This window comes from Phocoena sinus, chromosome 2, assembly GCF_008692025.1.
Source record: "Phocoena sinus isolate mPhoSin1 chromosome 2, mPhoSin1.pri, whole genome shotgun sequence".
NCBI classification, from domain to species: domain Eukaryota; kingdom Metazoa; phylum Chordata; class Mammalia; order Artiodactyla; family Phocoenidae; genus Phocoena; species Phocoena sinus.
The window spans coordinates 91,412,843-91,427,737 of NC_045764.1; the positions used below are offsets into that span (position 1 = coordinate 91,412,843).

Consider the following 14,895-nt stretch of genomic DNA (forward strand, 5'->3'; position numbering starts at 1 on the left):
CAGAATGCTTTGTTTTTCCCAGGTATTCTTTTTTTTTTTTTTTTTTTTCTGCAGTACACGGGCCTCTCACTGTTGCGGCCCCTCCGGTTGCGGAGCACAGGCTCCGGACACGCAGGCTCAGCGGCCATGGCTCACGGGCCCAGCCGCTCCGTAGCATGTGGGATCTTCCCAGACCAGGGCACGAACCCGTGCCCCCTACACTGGCAGGCGGACTCTCAACCACTGTGCCACCAGGGAAGCCCCCAGGTATTCTTTATTGACTGCTGCAGGGACTTTATTATTTGTAGTAGCAATTTGTGAATGATCTACATTTGCCTCTGTAGTATTCTCTCACTCAAAAGTTTGGAAATTTGGGGGACTTCCCTGGTGGTCCAGTTGTTAAGACTCCGTGCTCCCAATGTAGGGGGCCCGGGTTTGACCCGGTGCCACATGCCACAACTAAAAGAGCCCACATGTAGCAACGAAGATCCCGTGTGCCGCAACTAAGACTCGGCGCAGCAAAATAAATAAATATTTTAAAAAATTGGGTGGGGGGGAAATTTTGGCATAGACTTAAACATGAAATTTTGAAGGGGAAAAGTGCAAAGCATCTGGTCAAAAATAAGATTAGTTAAAGAACATCTGATAGACAGAAACCAAGTATACAATTGTAGCAGTATTCAGAATTTATCATTTTTGTTTTTCTTACTCTTTGAGAAAACCTCTTGGGAGATGAAAGAAAACCTTTGTTTGGAGCACTTCAAAATAGACAGGTATGTGTATTCCAGCAGGGTACGTGTAACTCATGGTATGCTTTTTTAGGGAGTCCACAGTAAATTTATCATTTAAAAAAATCTTTATTCACTCCTTTTTCTGTAAAAGTTAGCAGAATTCTGTTAAAAAAAAAGCTCCTTCAGTCTCATAGGAGACTGAAAGGCCAACATTATACACTTTGGAGAGTTTTCTCAATCTTAGTGGTTAAATGTAATTCACAGAAAGATTTCTGATGATACTTGGTTACTTTTTATCCCCTTCTCTGTTTATTTCCAAATCAGAACCCTAGTGTCTCTTACATTTTTCCTTCTCACTAATTTTGTACCATCATGTAATATTAAGTATTAATGCTGGCTTAGCTCTAGATAAATCATCATACTGAATTCAAGAATAAAACTAAACCATGACTCCTTGATGGGCAGATCCTGACTCTGTATAACTATACTCCTGCCTCAGGCCCAAGCCTCATAACATTGGGGACCCTGAAAAACAGTACTTAAGAAATGTGCTCAGTAGCCCTGTGAAAACAAACTGGGTAACAGGATTCCCTAGACCACCTACTTCCTAGCCATTTCTCTCTTATTATCTGATAGCTGACACAGGGGACTTGGAGTCCACGATGTGCTTCCCTATAGTTCCCAGATCAGAAGATCTGTTCCCTGAATTCAGTGATTTTCTGCCATCATTTTAGAATTTCTGTAAATACGTTTATTTGCACAGGCCTCAATAGAATAATTTAGGCCAGATATTTAAGAGAATGACTCTGGGGAAAATGAGTACTTAAATGAGAATTGAGATGATTATATCTTTAATACCTCTTTGTCATGGGAAGATCTATTAAAAAAATTCGGTGAAGTCATAAAACTTTTTAGAAGTATTAAAAATATTGTAACTAAATTTGCAAGAATGTAAAGTATATAGTAAGTCTGCACTAATTCTTGCAGACTGGGATTAGTTTTTACATTGAATGACTTAGGTCTTTTATCTTCCCTTATCTTTTTATCTTCCCCTCTCTTCCAATCTAGCATAATGGTCTAAAAGCATTAATGCAGTTTGCCATTGCACAAAGGATTACCTGTTCTCAGGTCCTGATACAGAAACATCTGATTCGTCTTCTATCAGGTAGAGTCTTCTCTGAATTATTATTATTATGTTATTTATGTGTCTTTTCCCATTGCATTTCTGACAGTGTATTTTATTAGGAAACAACACACTGCACTAATTTTGGATACTCATTACCACAGCCTTACAAAAGAAAAAACAAAAAGAAAACAAAACACATGGCTGCCCCTTTAACACCTGCAATCTTATTTTTAAAGCCAAGTGTTTTCAAATGTTGTCAACGTGTATCGGTTATACCCACCTAGGGGCTTTTTTGAACCAACATCCACAATCACTAACATCTTGTATCTCAGTCTGGTTCGAAAAGGGAGCAGTGATGTGGCTAGAACATTTAAAAATATGTTTAGTTTTGCTGGTGTGTATCAGTCATATAAAAATAATAGAAGTGCTAAGTGTGGTAATCTCAGACTGTAGGTCCGTGCATGCCCTTTTCTTTGAGAGACAGGCTATAACAGCTGAGTTGGGGTTTTTTTTAGATTCTAACAAGCTAGAAATTAAGCCCATATGGTACTCAATATAAAAACAAAAAGAGGGATTAGAGGTTATACAGTAGTAGAATGATTTGGCTTTCATTTTGGTTGTCTGCATTTCCATTTAGGTATTTGTACTACAGGAGCTCCTTTGCGTCTAAATAGGTCAGGCTTAAAAAAGACTGTTTTTATAAGTCTTTTTATTCGTAAGTTCAATATGTCACAGGTAAAGAGGTTTAAGCTTGCACTTCCTAGGTATGTTTCTACCAAATAAGAGAGTCATTCAGTCTTTTTAAGCTTTAAAGCCAGGCATAGTGTTTTTCTAGCTGATCTAACAGGCTTTTTCCCCCAAAATTGACCAGTTACTTTACCTTGAAAGTCTGTTGAAACAGGTCACCTTCCTCCTTGTTGATTCCCACAAGCTTCTTAGGGAGCTCTTCCTGGGCAGCTTTCTGTCACTCTAATGACATGGGGGTTCCATGGCTCCACAAATCTGCCACCTAAATTTCATTAGAACTTTTACCCTGCCAAGTTTTATATCTTCAAGTTTATTTCCAGCTATCTCCTGAATTAATCTCATGCTAATAGGAATCTAATATTAATGCTGTTCCCTAGCTACACACTTAAATTTTTTCTGTTTTTTCATTTACTTTTTCTCTTATTGGTCAGTTGCACAGGCCCAGAATTTTGCATGTGTTAAACATGCTTCTTATTCTTAGGACCTCTTCCTGTTGTTAACAGTTTATCCTATTTGCACAGTAATATTTTGGTCTGGTTTTTTAATTTTTTGGCATCTCTTTTCATTTCAGTTATAATTTGGATACCTTGTTTTACCAGCACTTCCAAATAGTCTCCCTGCTTTTACATTCATCACACGTTATGGGATTTATACTGTTTAAAACACGTCAAAATAAGCACCAAACAAAGAGACTATTTAACATCATCACAGATAGCAGAAACTGAAATAATAGTGCATAATCTCTAATTGGCAGTAACTAATAGAATTGATGTGCTTTTGCTCTGTAATGTAGCTTTGTGCCTTTATGTAAAAGTTTGGTATGTGAAAATTTATTAGCAGGAACATCTTTATTTGCAAGGTGTTAGGGCTATAAACTCTGTATAGAGGCAGAAGATACGGTCCCTGCCATTTGTAAGGCTTATGATTGAATTAAAGAAGCAGAACCTCTGTGAAAACTCACATTATAATGTAGCCAAATGCCAGATATATGGTAAGAATACATGCTTCAAGAATTGAGACAGGAAGGGATCACTGTGGGGCTCTGCTGTTTTTTCCCTCTAACAGGGTCCATAAAGATAAGCTGAGAGGAACAGAGACAGCATTCTAAGCCCAGGGCACAATTTAAACAGATTGAGGAGGTAGGAAAGCATGTGATATGTTCAAGTTAGGCAAGTTTGATAGGAGTAGTGGCACCTGTAGATAGATAGAGAAGCATGAAGTTGTTTTGATAAAAATAGAGGATCTTAAATGTCCCAATGAGAAGTTTGAACTTTATTCTTCAAGTTATTGGGAATTCTTGAAACATTTTGAGCAATAATATTCTAAAGTTAATTTGATATTGTATAGATTGGATTGGAAAAAGGAAAAATTAAAGGTAACTTGCATCTGCATGTAGTAGCATAAATTAGGGAGGGGATTGTGATGGGTGGAGGCAAGATTTTGAATTAAAATGAGTAACTAGATTATTGAGAGAAATAGGGAAGTCCAGAAAGTCCACAATAGAGAGCTGTTTTGTGTGAAAGGTGATGAATAATGTTGTAACATGTTGATTCTGCAGTAGCAACAGGACATACAATGCTCACTGCCATGTATGTGCCAGGCATTGTACAAGGATCTTTTTATATAATCATGTCTTTGAACTGCCATTCTTCAAGGAAATTATCATTTTCCTGATTTACAGATGAAGAAACTGAGGCACAGAGAAGTTATTTGACTTGACCGAGGTCATAAAAAGAGGCAGAACTAATATTTGAATCCAAGCCTGACCATAAAACCTATGCTCTTCCTGCTATATCACATAAGTTTTGCTGAGATATTTAATTTAGCATAAATGGAAGATTTATTTATTTATTTATAGCTATTTAGCTATTAACATAGCAAGTTAATGGCAGAGCCCTGTTATCACTTTGTTTTTTAAAGCCAATATTAATAGCGTTTATCGATTACTGTATGCCAAGCTCAGGATAAGTACTTTTAATGCACATGTTAACGAACCTCTCAACAATCTTGTATACACTGTAGACTTAGAGAAGTCAAGTACCTTGCTTATGACAAATAGTCGCAGGAAGTACTGCATCCCATTTCTGTCTGACTCCAAAGCCCATGCTCTTAACTTTTATGGTTTTGTTTAGAATCTTGGATTTGGGGTTGAGAAATTCATCTAGTCTGAATTTTTTTTTTTTTTTTTTTTGCGGTACGTGGGCCTCTCACTGTTGTGGCCTCTCTCGTTGCGGAGCACAGGCTCCGGACGCGCAGGCTTAGCGGCCGTGGCTCACAGGCCCAGCCGCTTCGCAGCATGTGGGATCTTCCCGGACCAGGGCACAAACCCGTGTCCCCTGCATTGGCAGGCGGACTCTCAACCACTGCGCCACCAGGGAAGCCCCTAGTCTGAATTTTAAACAAATAATAGTTTTATTGAAATAAATTAATTCCCTCATTTTTATATATACAAAACCCTTACTGTTGTTTTGAATTCTTGATTTCACTTCCTTGTCACTCTTTCTCTGACTTCCAAATTTAGAGACTGATCAAATCAGAAAGACAAAGTTTTTGAGCTGTCTGCATTTCCTTCCATTCATCAGCCCATATAAACCATTATCTAATTTTAATTCAGGAGGATCATCTCCATACTCCTTTCATTTACAGTGCTGTTCATGCTCTCCCTGCTCCAAACCCCAAATTGTTCACGTATTTTATGTATCACAGAACATTTAGAAATGCGTAGTTAGGGGGGAAAAAGTGGTAGGGAACATTGTATAAAAGGAATTCTTTTTCATTCAGCAAATACTTATCAAACAATTTCTTACTTCAGTCATCCTAGTTTATTTACCCTTTGCCCCTGTATCTTATATTTCAACCATTAAATTGCATCCAGGGCTTTTTAGAGCCTTTTCTCAGTTTAGTTTATCTTTAATTATGGTTCCTATATCTTAAAGGTGTGATATACCAGTTTATCAGTTTCTGTATTATAACCCTGTTAAATTTTTGTTTTAGATCTTGCATTATATTTAACTACATTGCTTATGACTGACTGAATTACATTAAGGTTTTTTTGTTTTTTAGTTGTTCTTCCTAACCTAAAATCAGAAGCTACACCTTGCCTTCTATCTGTAGATCTATTTCATGTTTTGGTAAGTGTTCAGTAAATTTTTTTTTTTAGTCACTCAAGCTTAGAATTTCGTGTGTTTTCCTCATTGAAATTTATGCTCTTTGTTCAAGATTATAAATTATCAGTGTTCAAAGTTTAGTCTCTTTTGTCCATTCCCTTTACAAATAGATACAGATTTGACTGAGACCATGAAAATCACTTTAAAAATGAAACCACATTTACCCTTTACTTTGTAATAGGTCTTATTCTAGTTGATTATATTTAGTTAGTGTCTATACAAGCAAACTTTTTCTAATAATGTATTTTCCCCCTTCCTCTTTTCCTCATCTTGTTTACATTCTAAGCAGTGAATGATGGGGTGAGCTGTCTTAAAATCATTAATTATTCGTGATAGGGACCAGGCCATAGGTGCATCCAGGCTTCCCCCAAAACACCTATGGTTAGGTGGCAACTGTTTTGTGAGTTTCTTGCACAGCTTTTCCATCCCTGTGAAGATTCCATTCCTTCAAAGCGAGTTCTCTAGAAAGAGCCATGGTGAAGTTGGGAGCATGGAGTTTGTGGATGCAAGGTTAGCCAGTATCCTCTACCCAGTGGTTGTCTCCCTATCTTTTGGAATCTCTTGGGGGAACCTTGAAAAGAATGCTGGTAAATGGGCCCGACCACCTGAGATTATGATTTGATTGGACTGGGGTGGGGCCTGTGTATCAGTGTTATTTTAAGAGCTCCCCAAGTGATTGTAATGTTGAATCTTCTGAAACCGCAGGGTTGAGACCACTACCTAGAACTAGAATAAGTAGACCCAGCAAAGGGCTAAATCTGTTTGGTGATGACATTTGTCCTCTATTTGTGGTATATTATATTATAAAATATCTTGTTGAATAATTAGGAAAAATATGGTGGTTATTAAAAAAAACACAAACATGCAGGATCTGGTGTTCTTTACATTTAGTTATGAGATTAACTTGTGTTGGTCTTTGTTGTTACCCATGTTGATGTCCATTTTCTCTCATAGGTGGGTACTGTGTTAGCATTCCCATCCTTGTATTGGGATGATGCTGTTGATCTGCAGCCTTCATCAATTAGTTCTTCCTATAACCACCTTTATCTCTTCCATTTGATCACCATGGCACACATTCTTCAGATACTTCTAACCACAGACACAGGTAAAGCTCCCATCAGTTGTTAACTGTAAATAACATTTGCCCATGATTTATTGGCAAAATAAATTATGCTTGTGATTAATCATTTTATATATTTCTAAGTTCTGTATTATGTCTCTTATTGAATGACTGTTCATTTGTTTCTTTACGGATGCTGTTTAAACGGAAAGGTTAGAAGAACTGTGACAGGAATAATTAGGTCAACCACTTGATTCTCGTAACTTGCAGCTGCTCTCTAGGTATACAGGGAGACCATTTGGATCTGCTTTTCCCTTTCTTTTTTTTTTTTCAAATTCCCCAATCTCAAGGTTGAGGATTAGTCTCTCCAGTGTTTGTTCCTACCTAAATACTTTCAGCCTTTCGATAAGCCTGTCTACGAAACATTCTTGATTCCTCCAGCTAGAATGATAGTACTTTGTTCATTTTATAGCAGTTATCACATAGTGTCTTATTTTATAGTTATATCTTACTGTTGTTCCATTCCTTTCCCTGCTTCTCCTTTCTCCCTGCTCCTTCTTGCCTACTGTTTCTTTAATAGGGAACATTCAAATTTCAAAATCTTCCCTCATAAGCTTCAAGTGTCTAGCAACTTTTGTTATACCCAGTAAGAACTCAATAAATATTTTTTGGATGAATGTTCATTTGAGGATACATGAGTAATATCATGGAATTGTGGTATAGTTGTCCTTATAGACTCTGCTCTTAATAGAAAGCAAAGTTGGGTTTTGAGTATCAGTGATCAATAAAGGCTACTGAAAGTTCAAATAATTTAGAGGACAGATAATTAAAGTGACCTTAGAACAGTATCTAGCAAAATTACATATGCATTTACCTTTTGACCCACCAATCCCACTTCTAGGAATCTACCCCAAAGCTCTACTGGCAAAAGTATGAAAGGATATAAGCACAGATTATTCATTGTGACATTATTTGGAATAGCAAAAAACTGGGAGATTGGTTGAATGACCTATGGTATATCCATATAATGGAATGCTGTGCAGCTATAAAACAGAATGAACAAGATCTATTGAAGAAGTGATCTCCAGGATATATTATTAAGTGAAAAAAAGTAGGGTACAGAACACTAGTTTTAGTATATACCTTTGTGTGAGGTATTTTATGTGTATTCATGTGTATACATTCTTACATATATTCATACTTGCTTATTTTTTTAATAAATGAAACAACAGAAGTATAAACCGAAAACTGATTAAAAAGAGTTGCCTCTAGGACAAAGTAAAGAGTACAATACTTTGAGCAAAGACTCTTGTGAATGTCTTTTTAATGTGGTTGATTTTAGAACCCTAATTATACTTAACTAAAAAAAATCTAAATGGTGAAAATAATTTTTTGACAATTGAAAAACAAAATGAACCTAACATGTGTATCAAGAAAATAATTGCTTAAGTGACTTTTAAAAACAGTATTTCAACTGTACTTCCCTAGTAGGATATATTCTGATAATGGAAGAACTACAAAAAAAATCTTAAATTGAACTCAGTTAGTGGTATCAGTAGTACTAATATTGTTATTTTGAAATTATTTTAGGCGGTTTTTAAACCAAATAAGTGATTGTGTTAATGTCATTGGGAACCAAATTTTCAGTATAAGAAGGAAGACACACAAGAATAAATTCAGAAAAGTTAAGTAAAAACCAAATAATCTCCCAGTCACAATCCCTGCAAGTTATTTTTTGGGTGTCAACAGACTGATTGTAAGTTTATATGGAGAGGCAGAAGACTCAGAATAGCCAACTCAGTATTGAAGGAGAAGAACAAAGTCAGAGGACTGATACTACTTGACTTTAAGATTTACTGTAAAGCTACAGGAATCAAGACAGTGTGGTACTGGTGAAAGAACAGACCAATGAATCAATGGAACAAAACAGAGAGCCCCCAGATAGACCCACATAAATATAGTCAATTGATCTTTGATGAAGGGGCAAAGACGAATGGAGGAAAGATAATCTTTTCAACAAATGGTGCTGGAACAACTGGATATCCACATGCAAGACACAGACACAGATCTTACACCTTTCCCAAAAATTAACTAAAAATGGATTATAGGCCTAAATGTAAAAATACAAAACTATAAAACTCCTAGAAGATAACATAGAAGAAAACCTAGGTTACCTTGGGTATGCAATGACTTTTTAGGTACAACACCAAAGGTACAATCCATGAAAGAAATAATTGGTAAGTTGGACTTCATTACAATTCAAAACTTCTGTTCTGCAAAAGATTATTATCAGGAGAGTGAGAAGATAAGCCACAAACTGGTTGAATGGATTTGCAAAAGATGCATCTGATAAAGAACTGTTATCCAAAATATACAAAGAACTCCTCTAAGATTCAACAGTAAGAAAACAATCTCATTAAAAATGGACAAAAGACCTGAACAGACACCTTGCCAAAGAAGATATCCAGATGGCAAATAAGCATATGAAAAGATGTTTACAATTAGGTGTCATTAGAGAATTACAAATTAAAACAACAACGAGATACCAGTATACATCTATCAGAATGGGCAAAATCCAGAACACTGACAGCACTAAGTACTGGCAAGGATGTAGAGCAACAGGAGCTCTCATTGCTGGTAGGAATGAAGCCCATGCCACTTTGAAATACAGTTCAGCAGTTTCTTAACCAAACTAAACATGCTGCTACCATGCAGTCCAGCAGTCACACTCCTTGGCATCTACCCAAATGAACTGAAAACCCATGTCCACACTAAACCTGCACACAGATGTTTTATAGCAGCTTTATTCATAACTGCTAAAACTTGGTAGCAACCCATATGTCCTTGTGACTGGATAAATAAACTGTGGTACATCCAAGCAATGGAGTATTCTTCAGTGCTAAAAAGAAATGAGCTGTGAAGCAATGAAAAGACATGGAGGAAGCTTAAATACATATAACTAAGTGAAAAAAGCAAATTTGAAAATGCAACATGCTGTGTGATTCTATGACATTCTGGAAAATGCAAAACTATGAGATAGTAAAATGACCAGTGGTGATTGGCAAGGGTTAGGGGAGAGAGAGGTGAATAGGCAGAGCACAGAGGGTTTTTAGGGTTTAATGAAACTACTCTGTGGGATACTATACTAATGGATACATCTTATACATTTGTCAAAACCCATAGAATGGGGCTTCCCTGGTGGCGCAGTGGTTGAGAGTCCGCCTGCCGATGCAGGGGACACGGGTTCGTGCCCTGGTCCGGGAAGATCCCACATGCTGCGGAGAGGCTGGGCCTGTAAGCCATGGCCACTGAGCCTGTGCGTCCGGAGCCTGTGCTCCGAAACGGGAGAGGCCACAACAGTGAGAGGCCCGCGTACTGCAAAAAAAAAAAAACCTGTAGAATGTACAACAGCAAGAATTATCTCTAATGTAAACTATGGACTTTGGGTGATAATGATGTGTCAATATAGGTTGTAACAAATGTGCCAGTCCTGGTGAATGGTACTGATAGTGGGAGAGATCGTAGGTGTTTGGGAACAGTGGGTATATGGGATATCTGTGCTTTTCTCTCAGTTTTGCTGTGAACCTAAAGCTGCTTTAAAAAATAAAGTTTATTAATGTAAAAAGATCTTTGTCAAAATTCATTAAATGGTGCATTTAATATTTGTGCATTTTATTGTATGTAAAATTTACCTCATACTGAAAAAACAGTCATATACAAATATTGAACTCTTACATTTAAATTGGAAATATCAGTATGAGTTCATGATATATTTTCCTTTAAAAAAAAAAAGTGTATTTTCTAAAGAGACCTTAATTGAAAAAGGAAAAGAACTGGCAATATTCAAGGTAAGGGACTCAGGGTAATTTTAACTGTGGCCTTTCAGATGAATTAATGGATAAACAAAATATTTTTAAAACAAGAGAGTACTACTCAAATGTGCTGTACCCATCCCTCGCAGCAGACTGAAGATAGGCATTTTTATCCCCATTTTAATACAGTAAAACTAAAGTTCAGAGAACATCAATGGCTTACACAGAATTTTAACTTAAGTGGGAGAGGTGGCAGTTGCTGGAAAGGTTTAGGATGGTCCTACTAAAGGTTAAGGATAGATTATGGAGGAAAATAACCCCACAAGATTCTTTTTATGTGTCTCTTTGCTTGAGCAAGAAGGCAGAACAGCAACCTACTTTCCTTTCTAGGGGTTGAATTTCTACCTGCTAGACAGGACAGCTAGGAACCCAGAGCAGGTAGATGACCACTAATTTATTTACCTGGTCATGTTATAATGAGGTAAACATTTATTAAACATCGTGTTTAGCAAGGCTGTGATTCTGCCCTATTTGTTTCTGTAGCTAACATACTGTTAAAGTTTATGTAACAGTTTTAATATTCAGGATCAACAATTTAGACTGAGAACAAGGGAAAGAACCTCAGTTGAGTTGACATTGCTTATTTTCCTGGAACCATGAAATTGAGGTTTAATTGATAAAGTGAATAGCGAATTCATAGATTTATCTTTTCAGAATTTCTTTTCAGGTCTCCCCCTTGCACAAATTCAAGAAGAGAGTGAAGAGGCTCGTTCTGCATCTTCTTTCTTGGCAGAAGTTTCTCAGTATACAAGTGGGTGAGTAACAGTCCATTAGTCCAGTCTATTTCAGTATTGTTTTTATAATTCCACATCTTTGTTCAGTTGTTTGGCAGTATAACTTTTTTTTTTTTTTTTATGGTATGCGGGCCTCTCACTGCTGTGGTCTCTCCCGTTGCGGAGCACAGGCTCCGGACGCACAGGCTCAGTGGCCATGGCTCACGGGCCTAGCCGCTCTGCGGCATGTGGGATCTTCCCGGACCAGGGCACGAACCCGTGTCCCCTGCATCGGCAGGCGGACTCTCAACCACTGCGCCACCAGGGAAGCCCGGCAGTATAACTTTTGAACCATTTTAATTCCAGTTTTTAAAAATCAGTTAAAAGGCTTTTGGAATAACAAAAAGTAAAACCTACCCATTCATTTGTTTCTGAGTCTAAAACAAGTTTTGACACATCTTTACTCTTGTAAACTGTTATGGGAACATAGGCAAAAGATGATAGAATTTTAACAATATGCAGCAGTTAGAATTTAAATAAATGTAAAAAGTTGAAAATAGTTTGCCCTTTTAAAGCAATTCATACAGTTAAGACACTTAACTACCTAGAGGTTTTTTAAGGCAGCTGTGAGTAATATGTGAAATATATTGTCAATGCAGAGGTTAAAACCAAAAGTACAACAGAGTGCTCTGCAGCGCTTCATCTGCTGCCAAGTTCTGCTCTTTGTTTTCATCTTCTTCACCAGTCAACCTTTTTCTTTTAGTTTAAGTACTGAATATGTGTGCGTGTGTATTTATTTTTATGTTAATAGACTTTTTAGAGCTGTTTTAGGTTTACAGAAAGGTTGAATAGAAAGTACAAAGAGTTCCCATTTCCTCCCTCCCCCCACCAATTTCTCCATTATTAATGTCTTGCATTTGTGTGGTACATTTGTTAAATTGTTGAACCAGTATTGATACATTGTTATTAACTACAGTCCATAGTTTACATTAAGGTTCACTCTTTATGTTGTAAAATTATAGTATTATATAGATTAGTTTCACTGCCCTGCAAATCACCAATTTTAATACAGAAATCAAGAAAGTATTAACTTTTTTTTTTTTTTTTTTTTAGCTAACTTGGCTGATTTGGTTAGTTATTGCTAAATACATTTGCTCCACATTTCATTACAGGGGTTAGGAGAAAGAAAAAAGTAGTTCTTTGCCTTAAACATCTACCTGGTAAAAAATGCAAGATTTGTGGTTTTCTTTAGCTAGTTAAATATTTTGTTTTAAATATTTAAAAATTAAATGGATAAAAAAATTATTTAATGCTTAGCTATGTTTTTGAAAGGGGATGTGTTTACAGTCTAGATTTTAGTCTGATCTGTATTCTGTTCTCTTCTGGAATTATTGCCTCTTAGCTGCATTGGGTGTGGTATTCCTGGCTGGTATTTATGGGTCTCGTTGAAGAATGGCATCATCCCTTATCTTCGCTGTGCTGCATTGTTTTTCCACTATTTACTTGGAGTAACTCCACCTGAAGAACTGTTTACCAGTAAGTAGGAAAATGAAATCACAGAGTAGTAAATAAAAGACTTTTTTGTTACCTTCAACCTCAGGAATACAAGGTGAGAGCAGGCAAAACCACTTCATTCCTCACCTCTTTCATCAGTGTTCATTCCAAACATGTGTGCGCCCCTGCCCTGGTGTAGGTAAAAGGTGAGGCCAGAAACCAGATTAGCCTCACAGTCTGCAAAACCTATTCATGGCTCCTATCTATGTACAGTTTTTGTACTTGATCTTACAAAATGCCTGCACGCAGAGTATAATGGTTAAGGTATACAAAAAATTAGAAAGATTGATTGCTTTTAAGGGAAGAGAACTGTTTGGCTAAGTAGGAGGAAATTTTTATTATATACTCTGTTTCTTGAATTTTGAACATATGACTGTATCTATTATGAAAGAGTTAAAATGCTGCTGGGAAAGGGCTGTTGTGATAAACCAAGGCTATGTGTATTTGAGTAACAGAATCATTTCCTTTCTCCTTTACTTGCGTTAAATCTACATCAAGGTGAGAAGGTTTCCTTGTGGCTTTGTATGGGTAAAAATCAGAAGGTTTGTATGATTTTGGAAGAGTCATCAAATTTGCTCAGAGATTCTTTCTTTTGTCCTTTTCTCAGGTCAGCCTTAAGAAGGTTCTATATCTTGAACTCAGTTCAGTAGGGTTTGTTAGATGTAGGTTTGTTCTGATTCTGTATAAATATGATGCTACTTTCCAAGTGGTTGTCAGTACAGATCTGTTGTTTTCATTTTTTAAAAAATCATATATTATCTAGTCAGTGCTGTAGTATGGCAATGGATAAGATAAAGTCCTTTCTTTTATTGAGAGGAGATGAAATATAAACAAACAGATAAATATATATAGTATAATGTGAAATGGTAATAAGTGCTGCAAAGAAAAATAAAGCAGGTCATGGGAGTAGAGAATGCTGGGGTAGAGTCATGGAAGCCTTGTTTGTGAGGAGATATTGAGCAAAGGGACATTGAAAAAGGAGATAGGGTTGAACTGGGCGGGTGATTGAAGGAAGAGTATTCCTAAGCAGAAGGAACAATAACTGCAAAGGCTTTGCTTGACATAGTCAAGGAAGAGTAGAGATGAGTGGCCGAAGCCTGTTGAACAGGGGGAGGGTGGTAGGAGATGAGGTCCAGATCAGGTAGGGCCTTTATGCCACAATAAGGACTTTTGTATTTTTGTAGTGGTTTGCTGTTGGAGAAGTCTGATCAGGAGAATGACTCAATCAGATTTAAACGGATCACTGTAAAATAAATTAATTAATTAAAAAAAAAAGGATCACTGTGTCTTGTCACCCACAGTTTCATAGTGTACAAAGTATACTCTGTGTAGAAAGAGTATAGAAATGAGCATAAACAATGTAGAAACTCTACTGTTGACCAGGTAAGAATAATGTACTTATTAAACGTATTTTTATTTCCTTGCAGATCCTGCAGAAGGAGAGTACAGTGCACTCTGTAGCTATTTATCTTTACCCACAAATTTGTTCCTGCTTTTCCAGAAATATTGGGATACTGTAAGGCCCCTCCTGCAGAGGTACTGTGGGGTTAAAATATCATTATTGAGTTATTATACAGTTTGAAAATGTTAAATTAAAAATATTTGCTAAGCTCTTAGATTGATTAGCATCGTTTGAAGGGGTGACAAAAATATACGAGATTCCTAATTCACACACATAAGGAGTTGGGGATAAGACCAGCAGCAATGGGCAGCTGGAATTTCTGCTTGTTCCACCATGACTACCATTCATGGTTCTGATTTTCCCTACAGCTGCTATCTCATCCCAGTTTTAAATGGGGTGGGGTGTGGGTGGAGTGAGAGTAGGTCCTGTTGTAAGCAGCAGTACAGTCACAGTTAAACATCGGAGGAACCCAAAGTGGGGCTACAATAGTAGCATATCTCATATGGTAGCACATATCTCAGCAGGGTGACTGAGGAGGAAATAA

At 36.9% G+C, this 14,895-nt stretch overlaps 1 protein-coding gene across 5 annotated transcripts in view; it reads left to right on the forward strand.

Moving 5' to 3' along the window:
* The window catches only part of UBR1 (ubiquitin protein ligase E3 component n-recognin 1), a 184,606-nt gene that overhangs the window by 152,048 nt on the left and 17,663 nt on the right, over positions 1-14,895 (forward strand). For all 5 annotated transcript variants that reach the window (XM_032622213.1, XM_032622215.1, XM_032622214.1 and 2 more), the window contains 7 exons: positions 697-752; positions 1,779-1,875; positions 5,647-5,714; positions 6,705-6,855; positions 11,350-11,437; positions 12,798-12,931; positions 14,377-14,485. In XM_032622213.1, the coding sequence (XP_032478104.1) occupies positions 697-752; positions 1,779-1,875; positions 5,647-5,714; positions 6,705-6,855; positions 11,350-11,437; positions 12,798-12,931; positions 14,377-14,485 (703 nt within the window). The remainder of the gene's footprint in view (positions 1-696; positions 753-1,778; positions 1,876-5,646; positions 5,715-6,704; positions 6,856-11,349; positions 11,438-12,797; positions 12,932-14,376; positions 14,486-14,895) is intronic.